Here is a 19912-nt window from a genome sequence, read left to right as displayed (position 1 = left end):
CACAGAGGAAATGATCCATGTGTTTGACTCATAGACTGAATATAAAGCCTTTGACTGGGATGTGCTGCTGTTATACTGCAGCGCCACCTGTGGGTCAAAAGTAGAAAAGCCACCACCGCTCTGCACCTGATGCAGAAATGAAAACGTCCCATTTTTCAGTCCAGAGTTTTGATCTTTTGTGTCAAAGACAAAACTCTGATTTTAAACTCAAAGTGATTTCAATGTGTTGAACTTTGTGTTGAACTAAATCAATTTGTGACGTGAATCCAGGAACTTTAAGATCATAAACAAACATATACACAGAATGTGGTTCTACACACATGGAGACACACTGAGGGACAAAGGTGGACAATAATAAAGACAAACTTAAACACACGGTATGTGACTCTTTATAGAGGGGTTATATATTCTGCTTGTGTTGTGTCATTTCGAGTGTTGGGAGTAACGCTCTACAAAGTAACGCATTACTGTAATTCCACTACTTTTAGCGGTAACGAGCATGTACCTAAGTATTTTTTTAAATCAAGTAAATGAGTTTGTTACTCGTGTTACTCTCTTTTGTGAAAACTGAACACTTGCAGACTAGAAGACAAGTGAAGCAGATCCCCCGAAAGAAGGTCGAGATTTAAACTGATGTTCTGGTCGTTTATTTGAGCCGTCCTTGTAACACCGTACACCTTAATACAACTTTGAACAACTTAGAAACACCTTAAAACAACCGTGGACAGCGTAGACATTGTGCTTCTTCGGAGGGTGTCGAGCCCGGTCCCGTCCGGACCGGACAGCGTCGTGTTCGTTGATTCGAGGTTCAGATGTGAAAGGCAATGATTCGACAAATTCAATGTTCAAAAGTTTCACAGTAACAAGTTTATTGTATAAGAACAATACTTACAGAGAGTCTCTGGGGTTCTGCTGCACACGTCACCAGGTTCACTGGATCATGTCGAGAAGAAGCGCACACTCATCCTAAGTCCACAGTATTTATAAAGACACAGGGGGCCAGATGTATACTGTTTCCTCAAAGTGCAGTTTTTTGCAAGCACATCACTTGTAAGGGAAAATTCATCCGACCAGGCGTCCCACTACTGTGGCCTCGGCAAACAGGGAGTCTGCCACAGCGGTCGGACACAGCAGATTAGACACAGAGGAGGATTTCATATCTTTCTGTGGTCGTGCTCTGGGCCAAAAATCATCACAGTATGTCCGCGACTCTACCGGAACCGTTTCAAAATAAAATCATGTAACATTTACACAATAAAACATTTTCACAATAAAATAACAGAAAGTAACTTAAAAGTTACTTTCCTTAGTAACTAATTACTTTTGATATACAGTAACTGGTGAAGTTATTCAATTACTTTTAAGAGAAGTAACTGGTTACTGTAACTTAGTACTAATTTTCAGTAATTTGCCCAACACTGGTCATTTCAATAAACACATTCTGTGTGGAGGGCCATCTAGTGGTGAAGTTACATATTACAACCACCTCCTCTGATTCCTCTGGAGCTCTGTCTCCACTCTGCCTCCCAGCAACAAGGCCCAGTCAGAGCCGCTCTACACACAAGCTGCTGCTGCTTCAGCCTCTGGATCCTCAGGACACAGCTCAGCCTCCGTCCACACACACTGTCCTCTTCACACTCATCTCCACCTGTTGAGAGAAGAAGACATCAGTGTCACAGAGACTCACTTCATCACCTGTGAGTCAGTGATGCAGCTCATCCAGTAGAAAGAGCAGCAGGGACTTCAGTCCTGTTCAGAGGTGGAGCAGCTTCCTCTCTGCTTCATGTTCACGTGTTGGAATGAACACGCTAAGAGCTCAGTGTGTGTCCTCTGCATGTCAAAGTGCAGAGTGGACACCTGACGCCGGGTTCACACCGGGCGCGGTAGCGACGCCGAAGCGCAGCTGTTGTCAGCCTGCTGTAAAAACGGCATATACTTACTCGTTGCTCCAAAAGTAACTGCAACAGCGTCCCAACATGTGTCCTCCTTATTGTTGTCTTTATACAACATGTTCCGAGGATCATACAACTCACTGCACTTCTCCACTTCAATTATTAATTTAATCCATGTTGAAGAACTTCTCCGCTGTTTGCTCCGTTAAACGTATTCTCCACTCAAGTCTCTCTTTATCTTTATGACTGCTTGTGTGGCTGTAGTGGATGGGCAGAGGGGGACATTTAATAATGTGGTCGGTAAAAGTGGTAAAATTAAAACTCCTGGACAACAGAAGGTGAATACAAAGTATGGGATGCATATTTGATCATTAATCTCACATAAAATATTTCGTCAATATCGTTTAAAATAATTTTTCAGTGTGTTTCCTGTCGCGATACGCTCGCGTCAAGCGGAAAAAATAGACTCGACGCCGAAACGATCGCTGCACGGCGCAAGGCAGCCGCGGCGCAACACTACGCTTCAGCCTCCGGTGTGTTCAGCGCTGCGGTTTAACATGGGAGTGGATGGGAGCCAGAGGATTGGCGCTGCGCTTACGCCTCGCTTCCGCGTCGCTTCCGCATCCGGTGTGAACCCGGCCTGAGAGGTGGATTTACTGCTGTTACAGGTGAAGCCATGTTTCACTGTGTGTTGATGAACATCTGCTTCTGACAAACTGGGACCAGATGAGACAGATGGACCTCAGCAGAGGTTCTGCTCTGTATAAAGAGCTCCTGGTTACCATGTGATGAGGAGAGGCTTCAGTCCCACTGATCTCAGAGCTGTGACAAAGATCCACCTGATCAGTTCTTCACTGATGAAGTGAGAGGACAAACTGTCTCAGATCAGATGAAGACGCTCTGTCCCTCGTGTGAGGCTGTCAGCTGTGGTCCAGCTTGTGTAAGTTACAGCGCCCCCTGGTGGCATCTGGTCAAAATATATAGAGTCACTGTGGTCAGTGGGCGGAGCTTCTATACGGGTTGATCTCCAACTTAACCTGGAGCAGGTTAGCTGTTCATCAGAAGTTACCATGGTGATTGACCTGGTTAAGAAGTGGACGAGCTTCATAGAACTGAAAAAACTAAACCTGAAGTTAACCTGATAACCACAAATCCTGCTTGGTAGCACAGACCCTGGATCTGTGATACTGACTGTGTTTAGTAACATACTGATGAAAGCAGCGTGGACTGACTCCAACCATCTACTGACCTCAGAGTCTCTAGTCGACATGTTGGACTCTGCTGTAGACCAAGCAGCTCCTTCACTCCTGAGTCCTGCAGGTTGTTGTAGCTCAGATCCAGTTCTCTCAGATGAGAGGGGTTTGACCTCAGAGCTGAAGCCAGAGAAGAACAGCTGATCTCTGACAGACTGCAGTTCAACAACCTGGATAAAGAATAAAACTTAACTGTAAATTAAACTGAGTTCATGTGTGAAAATAACAGAAACATATTCATGTCAGCACAGACTCATAACATGGAAGATAAATATGAAATCAGACATGTTGGACTAAAAACGAGTCCTGATTCAGTACAAATAGATTATTTGGACCCGGTCTCTGTCCTGCAGATCAGTTTAGGAAATCCAGAACTAAACTCAGTGTTTTAACAAGTAGCTGAATATTTAAAATGTCACAGATCAATTAATCCCTAATGAATGAATTCAGGTTATTTATGAAGAGGAAATGATGTTGAATTAAAATTAAGTTTGATAAATTGTGTATAAATGGTGTTTTATAGATATGAGATCTACAAAAGTCAGTCAGTGAACTGACCTCAGAGTCTCCAGTCGACAGGTTGGACTCTTTAGAAAACCACACAGCTCCTTCACTCCTGAGTCCTGCAGCCTGTTGTTTAGACTCAGATCCAGTTTTCTCAGATGAGAGGGGTTTGACCTCAGAGCTGAAGCCAGAGAAGAACATCTGATCTCTGACAGACTGCAGCTCCTCAACCTGGATAAAGAAATATGAATATTAGAATGTGTCCTCCTGTTGTTGTGGATCGTCATCATGTCAACACAGACTCTCAACATGCTGCTGACCTCAGTCCAGTCTGTGACCTGAAGATAAATATCAGATCAGACATGTTGGACCATTGTTTCATTCATCAGCTTCTTCTCTGTGTGTTGGTCACTGAGCAGGTTTGTGTAATTAAACACTGTTTAAAGTAGGGATGGCTCCTGATGTCACTTCCTGTTTGTTTCTATACTTATCAACTGTCCAACGTGTTTCAATAAGAATGTGTTTTATTTTGAAAACCTGAGGAGGACGAGTGCTCGGCCTCAGTCCACATGTTATTTACTGACACTTTCTTAGTGATCAGGAGCAGGTGAGTGCAGATGAATGGAGTTGATGAGGTGGACGTGACTGACAGGCTGGGTGAGTGACAGATTGACTGAGGGACAGTGAGCAGAGCACAACTGAGACAATTTAAAGGGGACATATTGTGCCCATTTCACCAAAGTTGATATGGCTCCTTGGGGTCTTAATGAAATGTCTGTTACATTTTTTGGTAAAAAAAACACAAGGATCATTTAAAACCTTTTTACCCTGTCTAAAACAGCCTTCCTCAGATTGACCTGTTTTGAGTTTCTTCATTGAAGCTACAATTTTCAAACTACTACATCTTCTGATAAAGATGTACATTATTTAAATACATGCATTAGATATGTGTATATACACACATATCTACACTTAAAATATGCGCTTCTGTACTCTCAAGCCCCGATGAGAGACCAGCTAGCCGCTGAGAGCTAGTTTGATTTGACGGTTCTCCACGTCTCAGTCCGGTTGTTGTCACGCCCCAACTCCCGGAACCCCTCGCCCAGACCCGGGTCTGTCCGGCTTAGCTCCGGGCTGCTTCGTTCAGCTGCTAACAACCGGCACCGGTTCGTGCAGCTCGGGGTGCGTGGAGCAAATCTGTATGGGCCACAAAATTTTTAAGGCGCAGCTCTCTCCCCCCCTCCTCCTCCTCCGCTTTGCCGCCCGGGCGACACACACAGAAGCAACGACTCGGGTTAGCCTCCGAGTGCATTGTTCCTCCAATCCGGACCCGAAATAGGATCTCTCCTCCCACCTCCCAGCCCAATGCTTCCCGGCCGGTGTTCCACATGCAATACTGCTGTAAATACGTTCACAAGCAGCCATTCCAGAAAGTGCTGCAACTTTAAACACAAACTAACAGCAAACTAGCGTTAGCCCGCTGCTGCTAACCATAGCGGGACACACACAGTGGACACACAGGCTGGAGATTTGTCACAGATCGATAATGATCAATGATGAAAATGAGACATACCCTGCAGACGTGGGGAACCCTGAGCCGGTGAGACGTGTCCGGGGGCTATGCCATGTAGACCGACTGTGACGTCAAATCTGTTCGTATTCCCATTCGACGCACTCTATCGTATAGTTTTCTTACATAGAGGAACCACAACAAATCGCGGGAGTTGTTTTTTTCCAGAGTTTTTGGGACGGTAGACATGCCAGATACCCACATTAACGTGTAGAAGCATTACGAAAGGGGCTGCGTTTGAAGACTGAGCTCCAACGAGTGGATCCGTCCCCGTCCAACCTGTCCCAGGATGCATTGCACTTTAGTGACTAACCATTTTTCAAAGAGGTGATTGTGCCGGCAAGCAGTGAGACGTCCAATGCTTCAGTATCAGCTTCAACTCAACCCAACAGTACACATGTTAAACAAGGGCACAGCAACAAGAGACAAATATCATTCCTAGTATTTGTGTTGTGTTTTCACTGTGAGTTTCTTTACCATCTGATCTCAGGTTGATGAATGACGCCTTGCTGACTCCAGTGATGGTGCTGGTGTAGCACTCGTATCGGCCCTGGTCCTGAAGCTGCAGCCCCGTCAGTCTCATTGAGGCGTTTCCTCTGGAGATCTGATCTGTGAACAGCGATGTCCGGTTTGTGAAGCGCTCGCTCTGGAGATCTAACTGGTCACTGTCACTGTAGTAGGAGTGGACACGAGTGTTTTCTGGTTCCACCTGCATCCAGTGGATGACTGGTTCTGGACCAGGCTGAAAGCTGCAGGGTAAGATGCAGCTCTCCTCTAGAACACAGGAGACCTCGTCTGTGAGACACCGGGTAAAAAAACAACCAGTTCAGGATCAACTGTGGTGAATAGAAGCTTTTTTTAAAGAGCAGTTAGAACATTTGCTCTCAGACGGATTGTGAATGTAAATATCCTGATGGAACTGTCTGTCTGTTTGGCTGTTGAGTGTGTGTGTGTGTGTGTGTACACAAATTAACACACGCGCACACCCACTTTCAATAGAAACCCTCTGTATGAACCTCTGGTATAAACACAGCTCAGCTGCAGAACCGGTTGATCATCACCCAGTGTGAATGTAAGCTAATTTATTAAGATGCCTTATTGTGAAGGTTTGGTCAGTGAATTTGTGTTTCCTGTCATATTAAGCAGTGTACCGTATTGGACCTTTATTGTGAAGGGTCACCAGCGGAAGTGGTTGTTGTTTTGATTGAGCTTTGACTTGACGTACAACATGTCTCCTGATTGAAGTCCACATTGTTCAGTTCTTGTTTTACTGTGAAGTCTTTGGCGAGGTTGATGAAATGTGTGATCAGCAGCTCTCAAGAGCCAGAGGTCGATTCAATCTAACTTCACTTCAAACTCGTACGTCACAGATCGACTCTTTGAAAAAATAAAATCCATTGAGAGGAAACTGCAGCGACAGAAATGATCCGACTGCGAATCTAAAAAGAGGCGACTATTAAAGGAGCAGGAATTCAACCCCAGAGGTTTGAATACCCTGACCCTCTTAACAATATTCACTGTGCTAAATACATATTCTCACACTGCACAAAGTCTTTGCACTAAATGTATTAGTTTAATTACAATTATATTTTCAAAAGAATAATTCAACTTTTAATTTGATTTGTGTGGTTTGAATAAACATTTTAACTCTTGAGACATCTTCGTTTTTATTTTTGTTTATTATTAATATTAATATAATATAATATTATTATTATTATTATAATGCTTAACACACTTGAAAGTCATTGTTTATAAGCAGCATATTAACAATTAAAATCTGATTGTAATGTTTTCGTTTAGATTCCTGCACTTTTATCTAAATTATAACTCGTTACAAATACTGTAGAATAATGTGCTGTTCAAATTCTCATTGAATGCTTATATAATGTTTTCGGTTTGTTCCAGGTTTGTGTAATAGTATATGGAATTGTTCATAATTCCCTCCACTTGACTATCGTCCCGGTTCCAGCTGAAGAGAAGCTGGGCTTAATAATTATACTAGGCTAAGCAAAAACTGTTTATTCGATTCCGGGTGAAGTTTATAAGTTTGATTTGTGTTACTGTGATATTTTGGTTACAAGTTATTTTAAAGTTAATGTTTTACTCTTCATAGTCTTGCTCTGCATGCAACGAGCTACTTCCTTTAACCTGACACCAACACACACACACACACCGCCACCAGGGGGGTCCTTTATCTTTATAGTGGCCAACTGCAATTTTGAGAGCTCACTCACACACATAGACACGCATGCACACACACACATACTACTCACATACACATCTTTATATAGTAAGGAAACCTTTAGTAGTTTTATACTTTTGTTATCTTCATCGTAAATGTTTTTCTTCAACAAATGTTTTTCGTTATTGTTGCATAAGTGTGAATTTTTCAAACCTCTAAACTGTCACGAACTCTATATAGTGAGGATATGATGGATATAATTATATAGTGAGATGAGACTTCACGTACCTGCTGTGGTGAGAGTCCACATGAGGAGGATCAACACAACCAGAGACTTGAACACAGACATCTTTCTTTCATCCTGTGAGAACTGAATATGGATCAAAGGAAGAAGAGACGAGTTAACAGCTGGTTGGACTCATGACACCGAGTCAGAGAAGCTGAGGTTCAGACTCTGCAGAGATCAGACTGAGGACTCACACACTCGAAGTCCTATTGTGAACATAATGCAAACCGAAAGTAAAGTGCTCCCCCCCCCCCCCCTCCCCCACATGTGGAAGTGCTCCCCCCCCCCTCCCCCACATGTGGAAGTAAAACTGTCAAGCGTTAAGAAAACAAGAGTTTACTCACCGAACCTCCTCCGTGTCTGTTACTGAAGAACAGACCTGAAACCTGGTGAACTCCTAATAACCGAAGCTAAAGTCCTGAAGACAAACGAACAGTGAACGAGTCAGAAGCTTCTCCAGCGACTGATCCCGACACGATCACAGTGGATCAGAGAAGTGAGACAACACGGTGTAAATAAAGAGGACATGTTTCAGATATCAGGCTGATTTGAACCTAAAAAACACACTTCACCTCTACTGGAGCAGCTGCTGCATATATTCACCGACACACTGAGTCACACTGTGTCTGTGATTCTGTTCTTCCACCCTCTGGCTCCTCCCTCTTTCAGACAGCTCACACCGCCAGGGCGAAGTACCATCGATTAATAATTAAAACACATGATTGTCAGTTAGTCTCATAAATCATCCCCATGAATATAAAAAGAAACAGATGAAAGTGAACTAGTTCAGAGAACTTAATTCAAAATTTAAAAATATTACATATGAAAGTTCATTTCATCTGCATGAACACAACTTTAAACTAGTTCATTTTAACACTGAGTATAACTATATGCATTACTTATACTTATAACTTTATATAATGTGTATTATCAAATATATTTTGCGGCTCCAGATAAGTTATATTTGGGGGAAGAGGAGAAATGGCTTTTGATAGTAAAGGTTGCCGACCCCTGACCTAGACGCTCAAATTCACACCAAAGTTTGCAGGAAATTCAAAACAACAAAAATGAATTGTATTGTAAAGTAATTTGAAATGGACGTGGCCAAATGGCTCAACAGCGCCACCTAATGGAAAGCTCCTCAGTTAGCTTTCACCGATTTATATATGGTTTTTTTTTTTTCTAGGAACAGTACAACAACATTACTAAAACCAAAAGGACGTAATGGAAAAAACGCAACAGGAAGTCGCCAATTTTTTACGTTACACATTCGATCAACTTTAAATGATGTCATCTGACAACATGGAGATTCAAACTAGGTGGCGTTTGAGAACACACCATCAAAACACAAGGTTGTCGCATCTGTGTGGTGTCGGGGGGGGGGGGTCATAGAATCCTCTGATGTCTTCGATGTTGCAAAGATGCCACGTGATGGCGTGGACTGTAATGCGTAATTAGTGGGCGTGGTTCAGAGCCGTTTCCTACGGTGGCCCTGAGAGCTCAACGAACAGCAACTTAAGAAAACACATGCAAGTTGACAAAACACAAGCAAAGTAAGAAAACATCTTAATCAATTTCACAACACAACACAACACATTTCAGAAACGTGCAGGAAATAGTCATACGTGCTGCAAATAGACACGCGCAGCAAATAGAGGCGACAACACAACGGAAGTGTTGTGCATATTTTTCACCAAACGCTGAACTTAACGAATCAGTTTTCATATTATTAACGTGAACGTAATGATGAACGTGATTGAAGGTCACGTTCATTTTTTAAATCATCATCGTATCAGGCCCTCATGAAATACCAGGAGCGGGCGTGGGTGTGTTGTGTGTGCGTGTGTCCGGAGCTCAGAGCGACCTACGATGAGTTCAAAAAAGTTCAAACAATAAGCCGACCGTCCAGATTTTAACAGCGCGGACGAGGGACAGGTTGCGGCCGAACACAGATAGCGGGTGAGAGAAATGACCCGGAGAATGGTCGGAGGGGCTGGCTTCAGTCGGGGACACACAGGGACGCCCTACCACCGTCAGTGAAAACCCCCAGATACGATGGGAAAGCTAACTGGGAAGCATTTCATGCTCAATTTGAACTGTTAGCCCAGGCTGGAAAATGGTGTGTGGAGGAAAAAGCCCTCCAGCTCGCTATGTGCCTTACGGGGGATGCACTGACTCGCCTGTTGCTGCTAAGCCCTGCTGATAGGAGCGACTACGATGCATTGGTGGGGGCCCTGAAGAGATGGTTCGGATTGTGCTCAACAGCCAGCCTGCTTCGCTCTGAACTGTGCAGTAGACAGCGTCGGCCTGGAGAGCTGCTGAGAGATCTCGCCAATGACATTGAGGGGCTTGTCCACCGCACCTATACGCACATACCCCCAGCCATTAAGGGTGAGTTAGCCCGCGACCATTTTCTGCAGGCCTTATTACCAGCTGACCTGCGTATCCAGACATTGCTAGCCCATCCCAGGTCCCTCCAGGCGGCTTCGGAATTAGCCACAGGGAGAGAATCTGTGTGGTGGGACATGGGAAACGGCAGTGGATATTACTGCACAAGTGAGAGCTGCGCGTGGAGCCGAGTTGAGTATGACAGAACCTGCCTGGGTGGAAAAGCTAACACAGCTCGTGCATGCCACTACACTGCGAGAGGAGCGGTATCCAAGACCTCGTTCAAGGGTCTGCTGGGGATGTGGACAACCTGGCCACCTGGTTAGACAATGCCCTCGCAACCCAGCTAACCAGGGAAACGAGCCAGGGACCGCATAATCGGGACCATGCGGACCCCTGCTTCTGTTTCCCGCCTCCCTTCGAATAAAGAGACATTAAGCTGCACTAATCGAGTGAGAGTACTACCATCAGCAGATGAGGTTGACGGCCAGCTGGAACGGCTCATCATGCTGGGCCAAACGTGGATTGGAGACTGCTGGTATGCTCCATTGACTATTGGGGGGACAGAGTGTTTTGCGCTTGTGCACACAGGCTCTTCAGCGACGCTGGTGAAACCAGAGCTGATAAAGAAGAAAACAGATATTTTCCCCACCATGGTGAAACTTCAGACAGTCACCGGGGAGCGAACACCTATGGTGGGGGAAACATTAGTGACTCTGGGGTTGGGGAAGAGATCTGCCTGCTGTCCAGTAAGGCTGGACTCATTGAGCCCTCCTCCAGCTCATGGGCCTCCCCAGTGGTTATGGTCCCCAAGAAGCAGAAGGACGACTTTCGATTCTGTGTGGACTTCAGGCCCCTCAACAAAGTGACCAAGAAGGATTCCTATCCCCTTCCACGCATTGACGAGGCTCTTGATGCAGTGGCAGGGTCTTCCTGGTTCTCCTCGCTGGATCTGCGCAGCGGATATTGGCAGGTCCCCCTTGCTCCTGATGCCAGAACCAAAGCTGCCTTCATCACTAACGGAGGTTTGTGGCAGTTTAAGGTTCTCCCCTTTGGCCTCTGCAATGCCCCCGCCACGTTCGAGAGGCTGATGGACAAGGTGTGTCCAGCTGATATTCCCCCGCCCAGAGTGTGTTGTATATCTGGACGATATCCTAGTACACGGGAAATCCTTTGAGTCTGCCATCAGGTCCCTCAAACGTGTGTTGGAGAGGGTGGCAGCAGCAGGACTAAAACTGCATCCCCAGAAGTGCTGCTTCATGAGACGAGAAGTGACCTTCCTTGGTCACACGGTTGGTGAGGGCGGTGTTGGCACCATGGAAAAGAAAGTACAAGCAGTGAAGAACTGGCCCACCCCCAGATCTGTTCAGGATCTAAAGAGTTTCCTCGGACTGTCCTCCTATTACAGAAGGTTCGTGAAGAGGTTTTCCTGCATAGCTGCGCCCTTGTTCTGCCTGCTGAAGAAAGGGGAGGAGTTCTTATGGACAGAAAAGTGTCAGACAGCGTTTACTTCGCTGCAGGAAGCCCTGCTGGATGCACCGATCCTCTCCCCACCTGACCTCACTCTCCCTTTCGTTCTGGACACGGATGCCAGCAATGTCGGCTCAGGTGCTGTATTGACACAGCTGACACCTGGGGGAGAAAGAGTGGTGGCGTACTACAGCAGGACATTCAACAAAGCTGAACGTCGCTTCTGTGTCACCAGGCGGGAACTGCTCGCTGTGGTCAGTGCCATCCGGCACTTAAAATATTATCTTGGGGGCCTCCACTTCACTGTCCAGACTGATCATTCCGCCTTACAGTGGTTAATGTCCTTCAAGGAGCCGGAAGACCAGCTGGCACGCTGGATCGAGGAACTACAGGCTTATGATTTCGCAGTGGTACACAGACCAGGTACGCAGCATGGCACCACAGATGCAGTCTCCCGTCTGCCCTGCCATAGCGACGGCTGCCGCTACTGCGACAAAAGGGAGGCACAGGAGTGCGAATGCGTAAAGACCGAGGTGAAATGTGCAGCTGGGGGTCCGTCTGCTGATCAGCGACTAGTGGCTGTGGATACAGCGGAGTGTAAGAAAAACCAAGAGGAGGATGGTGACATTAAGCCAGTATGCACGGAGAGGCGGTGGTCTAGTGGCAGAAACTTGGACTATGGGCAGGGAAGGTCTCTGATTCATCTCTGGTTCGACTCCACGGAGAGACAACAAAAGACGAACCTGGATTGATCTGTCCAAAAATCCAAGAGTCTCCCTACCCTGTCTAGTGCCCCTGAGCAAGGCACCTTACTCCCCCAACATCTGCTCCCCGAGCGCTGTACATGGCTGCTCACTGCTCTGTGTGTCCTGCACCAGATGGGTCAAAAGCAGAAGTTAAATTTCCCTACCTGCATGAGTGTGCCTTTGCATGTATGTGCATGTGTTTGGGACTAATAAATGCATCTTAATCTTAATCTTAATGTGGGTGGCCGCCCGACACAAACCGCGGTGGGAGGAAATATCTGTATTTTCTCGGGCCACAAAAGGACTATGGTCAGTGTTTGAAACCCTGCGCCTGTGTAATGGTGTTCTACAAAGGGGGTGGAAGGAACCAGCTACAGGAGAGACACGGTGGCAGGTTGTAGTTCCAGGGCCCTTGAAGGAGACTGTGCTCCGGGCAGTGCACGGAGCTCCTGGATCTGGTCACTTTGGGATCTCTAAGACTCTCCGCCGGCTCTGACAGGGATTCTACTGGGGCCAACACAGGCGAGATGTGGAAGACTATTGTCGCCGCTGTGACAGCTGCACCGCACGCAAAGGCCCCACAGACAGATCCCATGCTGAACTACAACAGTTTCCGACAGGGGGACCCATGGAGAGAATCGGAGTCGATGTTCTGGGGCCATTTCCCCGCTCAGAAAGGGGTAACCGCTATGTCCGTACCGTCATGGACTACTTCACCAAGTGGCCAGAAGCATACAGCCTGCCTGACCAGGAAGCAGAGACCATCGTAAATGCTTTGGTGGAAGGAATGTTCAGCCGGTTCGGGGCACCTGAGGTCATCCACACCGACCAGGGCAGGAACTTTGAGTCCCGTGTGTTTGCAACCATGTGTGAAAAACTGGGTTCCCATAAGACATGCACAACACCCCTCCACCCACAGAGCGACGGCCTGGTCGAGCGGTTCAACCGCACACTGGCGCAGCAACTTGCCATAGTGACCGCTAAAGACCAAAGGACTGGGACACCCATGTTCCCCTTGTGCTGATGGCATACAGGTCTGCTGCACAAGACTCCACATCCTGCTCCCCCGCTCTACTCATGCTAGGCAGAGAAATCCGGACTCCGGCTGAGATGATGATGGGCAGACCTCCGGACACCCCGCTGGATCCTCCGGGGGCCTGAATATGCCAGGAAGTTACTGGATCGGCTGGATTCAGCTCATGAGTTTGCCAGGGGACAGCTGCGGAGTGCAGGGGCAAGGCAGAAGAGGAACTACGATGTACACACCAGAGGACGACATTTCGAAGCCGGCGAGTTTCACATCTCTCTGAGGTTCCAGTCCATGCCCCGCATTCCACGTTGACTGGACCCTCCTCTGCTGCACGGCCGCAGAGGGAACGGAGATCTCCTGACCGCTTGGGAGTCTTTGTGTTCCCCTCGGGGACGAGGGACTTTGATGGGGGGAGGTAGTGTAACGGACTGGGTTTATGTTTATGTGCGTTTTTGACGTTGTTCAGTAAAACACTGTGTTCAAGGAGTGTTCTGATATCCTGGGGTCAGTAAAGGGGTCAAGGGCGGGACATGTGATTGTTTGGACCAATAGGATGGGGTTTGATTGGGGAAGACAGTCTCTCATTGGCTGGTTGTGTGGATGACCGGGAGTCAATGAGGAAATGAAGGTTGTTGTGGTGGTGTACGAGTGACGAGTGAGAAGTGAACTACACCTGTTAGTGAAAACGTTAATAAAAAGTCTGTAACCGACGAAGAAGTTCCTTGTCCTCTGTAAGTGAGGACGTTACAATATGTTGGAAACTGTTAAACTTAATGTCTGTCAATTAATGTTGAGAGATAACTTTAGTTCATGATAAGAGTAAAATGATAATTTTTAAAGTGGACGTTACACAGTGTGACCGTGGTGTGGCGTGACATTTTGATGATTCGCCAAAAAATAGGGATTCATTATAACTCCTCTGTGCATTGTTCTATCAGCCTCAAACCTCATTCACACATTCAAAGTCCCGCCCTGATCAGATCCATGCGTCAATATTCACTCATCAATACAGCGCCACCTGCTAGCTACAGGAATTGACCTGTTATATACTTTGATGAACTGCTCCTGGCTGCTTTACAATATACAGCTCAACAGAGCTCTGTCAAGTCATGTGACCATGATCAGAATTGTGACGTTTCTTCAAACTGTGTAAACATTGATGTGTGGTGAAGAATCAACCTTCGCCAAAGGACATGATGTTGTCATAACTCCACTGTGCATTGTCCTATTACCACCAAACATCTGCCTCATGATCAGAGTACAAGCCTGAACAGCTCCATATATTAATATTAGTTCAGGGTCATAGCGCCACCTACTGATTCACCATGAAACAGGAAGTAATAGGTAAATCCACTGCATTATCCAGCCGGCTCCGAACTACTGACCTATGACCACAGTCCTGACCTGAACAGCTCCATATATTAATATTAGTTCAGGGTCATAGCGCCATCTACTGATCAGTGTGAAAATTGATTTGTTGTAACATTGACACAAAAATTCTCACGCTACACCAGAGCCTCAAAACTTATGCAACGCGGAGACGTGTGCTTGATCATCGATCGCTCTCTCCACCGACCGCCACAGGCTTCACACTACGTGAGCTCGGGCCAGTTGGTGCTACGACGAAGCTCGAGTTTACTTTTGCTTTTGTGGAAGAATCACTTTAAAAATAAATTTCTCCAAATACACAAATCGCTAAATATAAATAATATTGCCAACTCTGTCACAAATGCTAAAATAGCACTATTACCTATTACTAGTGCTGATGTTTCTTTTTCTACTTATATCAATAACGCCAATTATACGAAAAACTACTAAATCTTCTATGTTTAAATAATGACGTACACATGCAAATGAGCAGAATATAATAATGCTAATAACAATAATGATAAACTTTATTTATTCAACACATTTTATAGAATCAATTACAGCTCAAGTTTTTTACATGAACAACAGAAGAGATGTTTATCAACAGAACAAATTAAGACTATAAAGGTTTTAAATCAATGAAACCTTTTGATAAAAAGTGGTAAAAACAATGTTAATGATAAAAAGCAAAGTTCAAATTAATTAATAGTAGTAAAAATAAGTTTTGAGCAGTTTGTTTCAAATCTTTAGTTCACAACACAAAACGACCATGAATAAAAACTGAGGCTGAATTTAAACTGAATCTTTATTGTTCTTAAACATCTGAATTTCACTTTAAAACTTGGTTTATTAGAACTGTTTGTAAAACTCTTTCAATTTGTGTCTTGTTTCTACAAATGTACAACAAACAGATTCACATTTATTTCTTCTTGTATTCAGGGAAGAATTTCTTCCATTTCATGTTCTGCAGAAAGAGAAGACAAGAGAAGTGAGGATATCAGAAGTTTCTGTTCCTAACACCATCAGCTCTGCTCCTTGTGGTCACTCACGTTTTTCCCCCAGGAGCTTTTGGACTTCTTGGTCTTCATGTCCTCCAGAGACTCGTAGGTGTTGCTCTGGACGGTGGACGGAGGGCCGGCCTCCCTGGGGATCTGCTCGTAGGTGTCATCGGGTGGACCGCTGGAGGTCGGCCTCTCAGCGACCTGAGCGTACAGGACGTCTGTCTGTCCCTCGGACGCCTGGTGCAAGGGGCGGGGCCTGGAGGAGCTGTGGAGGAAGTAGGTGGGGCAGCTGACCTTCTTCACAGGAGTGGATGAATAAGATAATGTGGATGTGAGGTGGTTAGAGTACTCTCCCTCCTCTACCTCCTTCTGCTCCTCTACCTCGTCCTTTAACTCCTCCTCTACCTCCTCCTCCTCTTCCTCTGTCTCCTCCTTCTCCTCTACCTCTTCCTCCTCCTCCTCTGTCTCCTCCTCCTGCTCACTGCTGCTCTCCAGCTGTGGTAGAACCTGGCTCCTGCTCTCGGTCTGTGTCAGCTCAGAAGATGTGTTCCCTGCTGGAGAGGTTGTGTTGAATGAGTCTGTGGTGGAGTCTCCTCCCAGTGCCTCCTTTCTGGTGGAGCTGCTCTGGGCTTCACTCTCATGTGACGTGGTTTCAGGTAGAGATCCGCTCAGAGAGAAGCCCGGAGGAAAGCCTCTCCTTGGTAGTGGGGGGGCAACCTGAAAGACACGATGACACAACTCATCAGCTGCTGGAGCTCTGCAGACTCCTGTGAACACACAGATGTGGAACATCAGGGCAGCAGCAGCTGACCTCATGTCCAGATGTTTCATTTGAAACAAGACCTGTTTTTAATTTCACCGTCTTTCCTCCAGTGTCTCACTCATTGTTGTGAAGGTCGAAGCTCCCAGTGTGGATTCAGCTTTCACTTCACTCTTTACTTAACTGAGCAACATTCATTCTGTCTGTGCACTGGTTCATGTGCCATCATCACTCAACAGGATGCTCTTGATTTTACACTGTATATATAAATATGTATTAGTGTAATATCTTTATGTATTATGCTATGATATTACACGTTGCTCATTACTTACTGAGGTCTACTTTGACTCTTACTGCTGCAATATTTCAAATTACCCCAAATTGGGACTAATAAAGGATTATCTTATCTTATCTTATCTTATCTTATCAGCTCAGATATGAATCACCTGGGAGAGGGACGTGGTGTCGGACACTGTCCCTTTCAGATGTCTGCTCTTGGATTTGGTTGGAAGGTCCGGTGGCTGCACTGTGACAGGCTCATGTTGCTGCTGTGCCCTCTGCTTCCTGTTGGTGGCGCTGAGACGGGGACTCTTCTGGTCCCAGAGGATCCGCAGAGCCTGGACGCTCAGCCCAGACGTCTTCTCTTTGGTCTTGTAGTTCACCACATCGTACAGTTCCTCTTCCTGAAGAGAGAGAGACGTGTTGTTAAAGCAGAGGTGACACAGACTCCGAACCAGAGCTGTGAAACACTCAGAGACTTAACGAGACAATAAGACTCAGCTACAGCTTCTTTATACAGACTGATGGACACATAGATATATATAAAGGCTAGATGTCTTGGCCAACCGAGTCGAACGTCCGCACATGGCGGCCATCTTGCCACAGGCAGCTCGCCCACCCATAACATTGTGTTGTAGTGGTACGTACTTTTTAAATAACCATAACTTGCTAAATTCTCAACCGATTTTTAAATTGTTCGGTTTGTTACAAACATCGGAGATGTAGTTATGACACTGCATACTTATGAATAATTATGTTATTTTCTAAAAAATAGAATAATGTTCTATATAGGAACAAGATTTCCCTTTACAAATAAACATCAAGAATTTTTCATTTTTTTAATTTAAAAAGTACATGTACCACGACCAACACAATGTTATGGGTGGGCGAGCTGCCTGTGACAAGATGGCCGCCATATGCGGACATTCGACTCCGTTGACCGGAAACGCGGACGAGACATCTAGCCTTTATATATATCTATGGATGGACAAACATGATGAACTGAACACACATGTTGGACACGTGTTCCCATGACAAACACTTCCATTTTCGCTCAGTGTGTCTCTAACGCTTGAGAACCACAACTCAGAACAAAGGATCATGGGACGACATTAACGCTGCAGGCTTTTTACACAAAATAAAGTTTCACACAAACTCAGATTCTGATTGGACATTGGTGTAAGATGAAAAATCTTGCAGCATTTTTATTCACTGCATCTATAGTTAAAACCTGTAATTACCGACCCCAGAGGACCCAGAGGACCAACAAAAAAATACATTCATACACAAAAAACATATTAAAAGATACAAAATCAACATAAATATTCCACAAATAAATTTAAAACTACGGCAAGAACAAAAAGGTGTGCTTTTGATAAAGTGACTCAAAATGTCCACAGGCAACAGGATGAGCAGAGGAAGACGGACACAGAGACCTTTGACCTGCCTGGACCCCAGGGCCCTCCTAACAATCCACTCAGGAAGCTACAGCAATGAAGGATGAGTTCTCCTCACCTGGTTGCAGCTGCAGGTCAGATGTTCTCCAAACGGCTGGATGGGGCGGAGCCTGTAATGTTCTATCAGCTCCGTCAGGCGCTGAAACGTCTGACAGTCTCCTGATAGGACAAACTGCCCATGGGGATCCTGGACGATGACAAAATGGCGGCACCTGTCGTGGCCCCTTCAGAGGAAAAGGCACAGTGAGAGGAATCACAGACAGTCGAGCAGCGATCACAGACGTGGTCTGTCTCACCTGTAGGACAAGATGTAGCCCACGGCCTTTTCACTGAGGCGGACGAGGAAACAGCCCAGAGGTTTCTCTCTCAGGAGATCCTCTGCTTCCCTGACACAGCAACACATTACAGGCAAATTAAAAATAACTCTCTTATCTCCCGTCGCCCGGTCCCTCATCTTTATCTTCAGAGTCACACTCATCACACGGGAAAAGAAAACAGACACTTCATCAGGTCCGGTTCCGTCCAGACTCATTAATCCTGAACTCAAACTGATTAACTACACAGCTAGAAACACTGGAGTCAGTTTCCATTTGATCAGTTGGATCATAAAAGCACAATTCAACTGTTATTCCATCCGTGACCACAAGTATCATAGTTTTGCATTAATACTTATATAGTTTAGTTTTGAATATTTAAATGACCAAAGCTGTAGAACCAGTAATGTTAAAGAATAGAACAAAAAATGTTTTTATATTTTATTGAAACACAAACTATAAATAGTAAACGAAGAGAAACTGATGAATAAATCTATCAAATCTAAAAACCTCCTGTTGATGTCACAGCAGATATCAACAGTTTGCTGAAGGAGTCTGTTAAAGGCAAATTAAATATCATAAAATATATTTTACAAAGAGCCAAAACAAATCTAACTTCCATCTGCCAAAGCTTTAAAAAGTGTTTAACCTCCATGAGATCAAATATAATAAACCACAGATCTGTTTTCTCTTGTCTATGTTTCTTACCTTCTGGCAGCGAAGCCTTGAAACCAGTCGGGGAGGTTTCCGTGGTGGAGGATGAGCTGAGCCTGCGTCTGAGAGAACCACAGCAGCACCAGCTCCTTCCGGCCTCCCTGCTCCTGCAGCTCCATCCTCTCACATCTGAGCCCGGGATGTGAACCCAGGATGTGAACCCTGCTCAGGTGGCGTGCAGCTCGAGGTGACCCGCCCCCTCATTTGACTGTTTCTGTTGGCTCGTCTCTCTGGTCTGAATGGTTCTATTGTTTTACTTTATCTCTTCATTTTACTAGTCGTGTTCGTGTGGAGGTTAATGTGTTAATCATTGTGTGGAGCCAGAAACCTCCCGATCACAGAGACTCATATTCACCACAGGTGAAAACAGCCCAACATGAAACATGAAGATTTAAGATCAACATGTAGAAAACCACTCAAACTTCTTATCTGACCATAAAGTAAAAACACAGTTCATCCTCAGGGGAGCATGATTTCTTCTGATGATTTTTTAACTCTATGACAAATTTACCTGCTAAAATAATGAATTTAATAGTTTGAAGAACATCAAATAAATGGTATGTATTCAAATAAATAAAGATGTTGAGAATAAGAAGTCATAAATTATTGTTCGTATTTATTTTGACAGTTTACATTTGGGAGCGCGCGAGACAACAGGTGTCATATGTTCCGGCGCGAGCCCGACAGGTGGTCGAGGA

General features: G+C 45.3%; 2 protein-coding genes across 2 annotated transcripts; both read right to left on the bottom strand.

Moving 5' to 3' along the window:
• Positions 1–844: 844 nt before the first annotated feature.
• Positions 845–5226, bottom strand: LOC133952819 (ribonuclease inhibitor-like). Its single transcript, XM_062386893.1, has 3 exons — positions 3704–5226; positions 3142–3315; positions 845–1648 (listed from the first exon to the last, which is right to left on the bottom strand). Exons 1-3 carry the CDS (start codon positions 3958–3960, stop codon positions 1639–1641), a joined length of 441 nt encoding a protein of 146 aa, XP_062242877.1. The 5' UTR covers positions 3961–5226; the 3' UTR covers positions 845–1638.
• A 10050-nt stretch (positions 5227–15276) lies between these two features.
• Positions 15277–19650, bottom strand: sh2d7 (SH2 domain containing 7). The gene is made up of 6 exons (XM_062386800.1): positions 19209–19650; positions 18483–18572; positions 18245–18410; positions 16897–17133; positions 15739–16407; positions 15277–15653 (listed from the first exon to the last, which is right to left on the bottom strand). The coding sequence occupies exons 1-6, from the start codon at positions 19331–19333 to the stop codon at positions 15609–15611; spliced, it is 1332 nt and encodes a 443-aa protein (XP_062242784.1). The 5' UTR covers positions 19334–19650; the 3' UTR covers positions 15277–15608.
• Between the last annotated feature and the right edge of the window lie 262 nt (positions 19651–19912).

The sequence above is a fragment of the Platichthys flesus genome, chromosome 1, assembly GCF_949316205.1.
Source record: "Platichthys flesus chromosome 1, fPlaFle2.1, whole genome shotgun sequence".
NCBI classification, from domain to species: Eukaryota; Metazoa; Chordata; class Actinopteri; order Pleuronectiformes; family Pleuronectidae; genus Platichthys; species Platichthys flesus.
This window is presented reverse-complemented; position numbering and strand designations above follow the sequence as displayed.

Coding starts and splice junctions, on each gene's coding strand:
- LOC133952819 (XM_062386893.1), bottom strand. CDS start 3,960: ATGTTGAGAGTCTGTGTTGACATGATGACGATCCACAACAACAGGAGG. Junction 3,316..3,703: donor TGTCGACTGGAGACTCTGAG/GTCAGTTCACTG, acceptor TTCTTTATCCAG/GTTGTTGAACTGCAGTCTGT.
- sh2d7 (XM_062386800.1), bottom strand. CDS start 19,333: ATGGAGCTGCAGGAGCAGGGAGGCCGGAAGGAGCTGGTGCTGCTGTGG. Junction 18,411..18,482: donor GGCTACATCTTGTCCTACAG/GTGAGACAGACC, acceptor TTTCCTCTGAAG/GGGCCACGACAGGTGCCGCC. Junction 16,408..16,896: donor ACACCACGTCCCTCTCCCAG/GTGATTCATATC, acceptor CGTGTCTTTCAG/GTTGCCCCCCCACTACCAAG.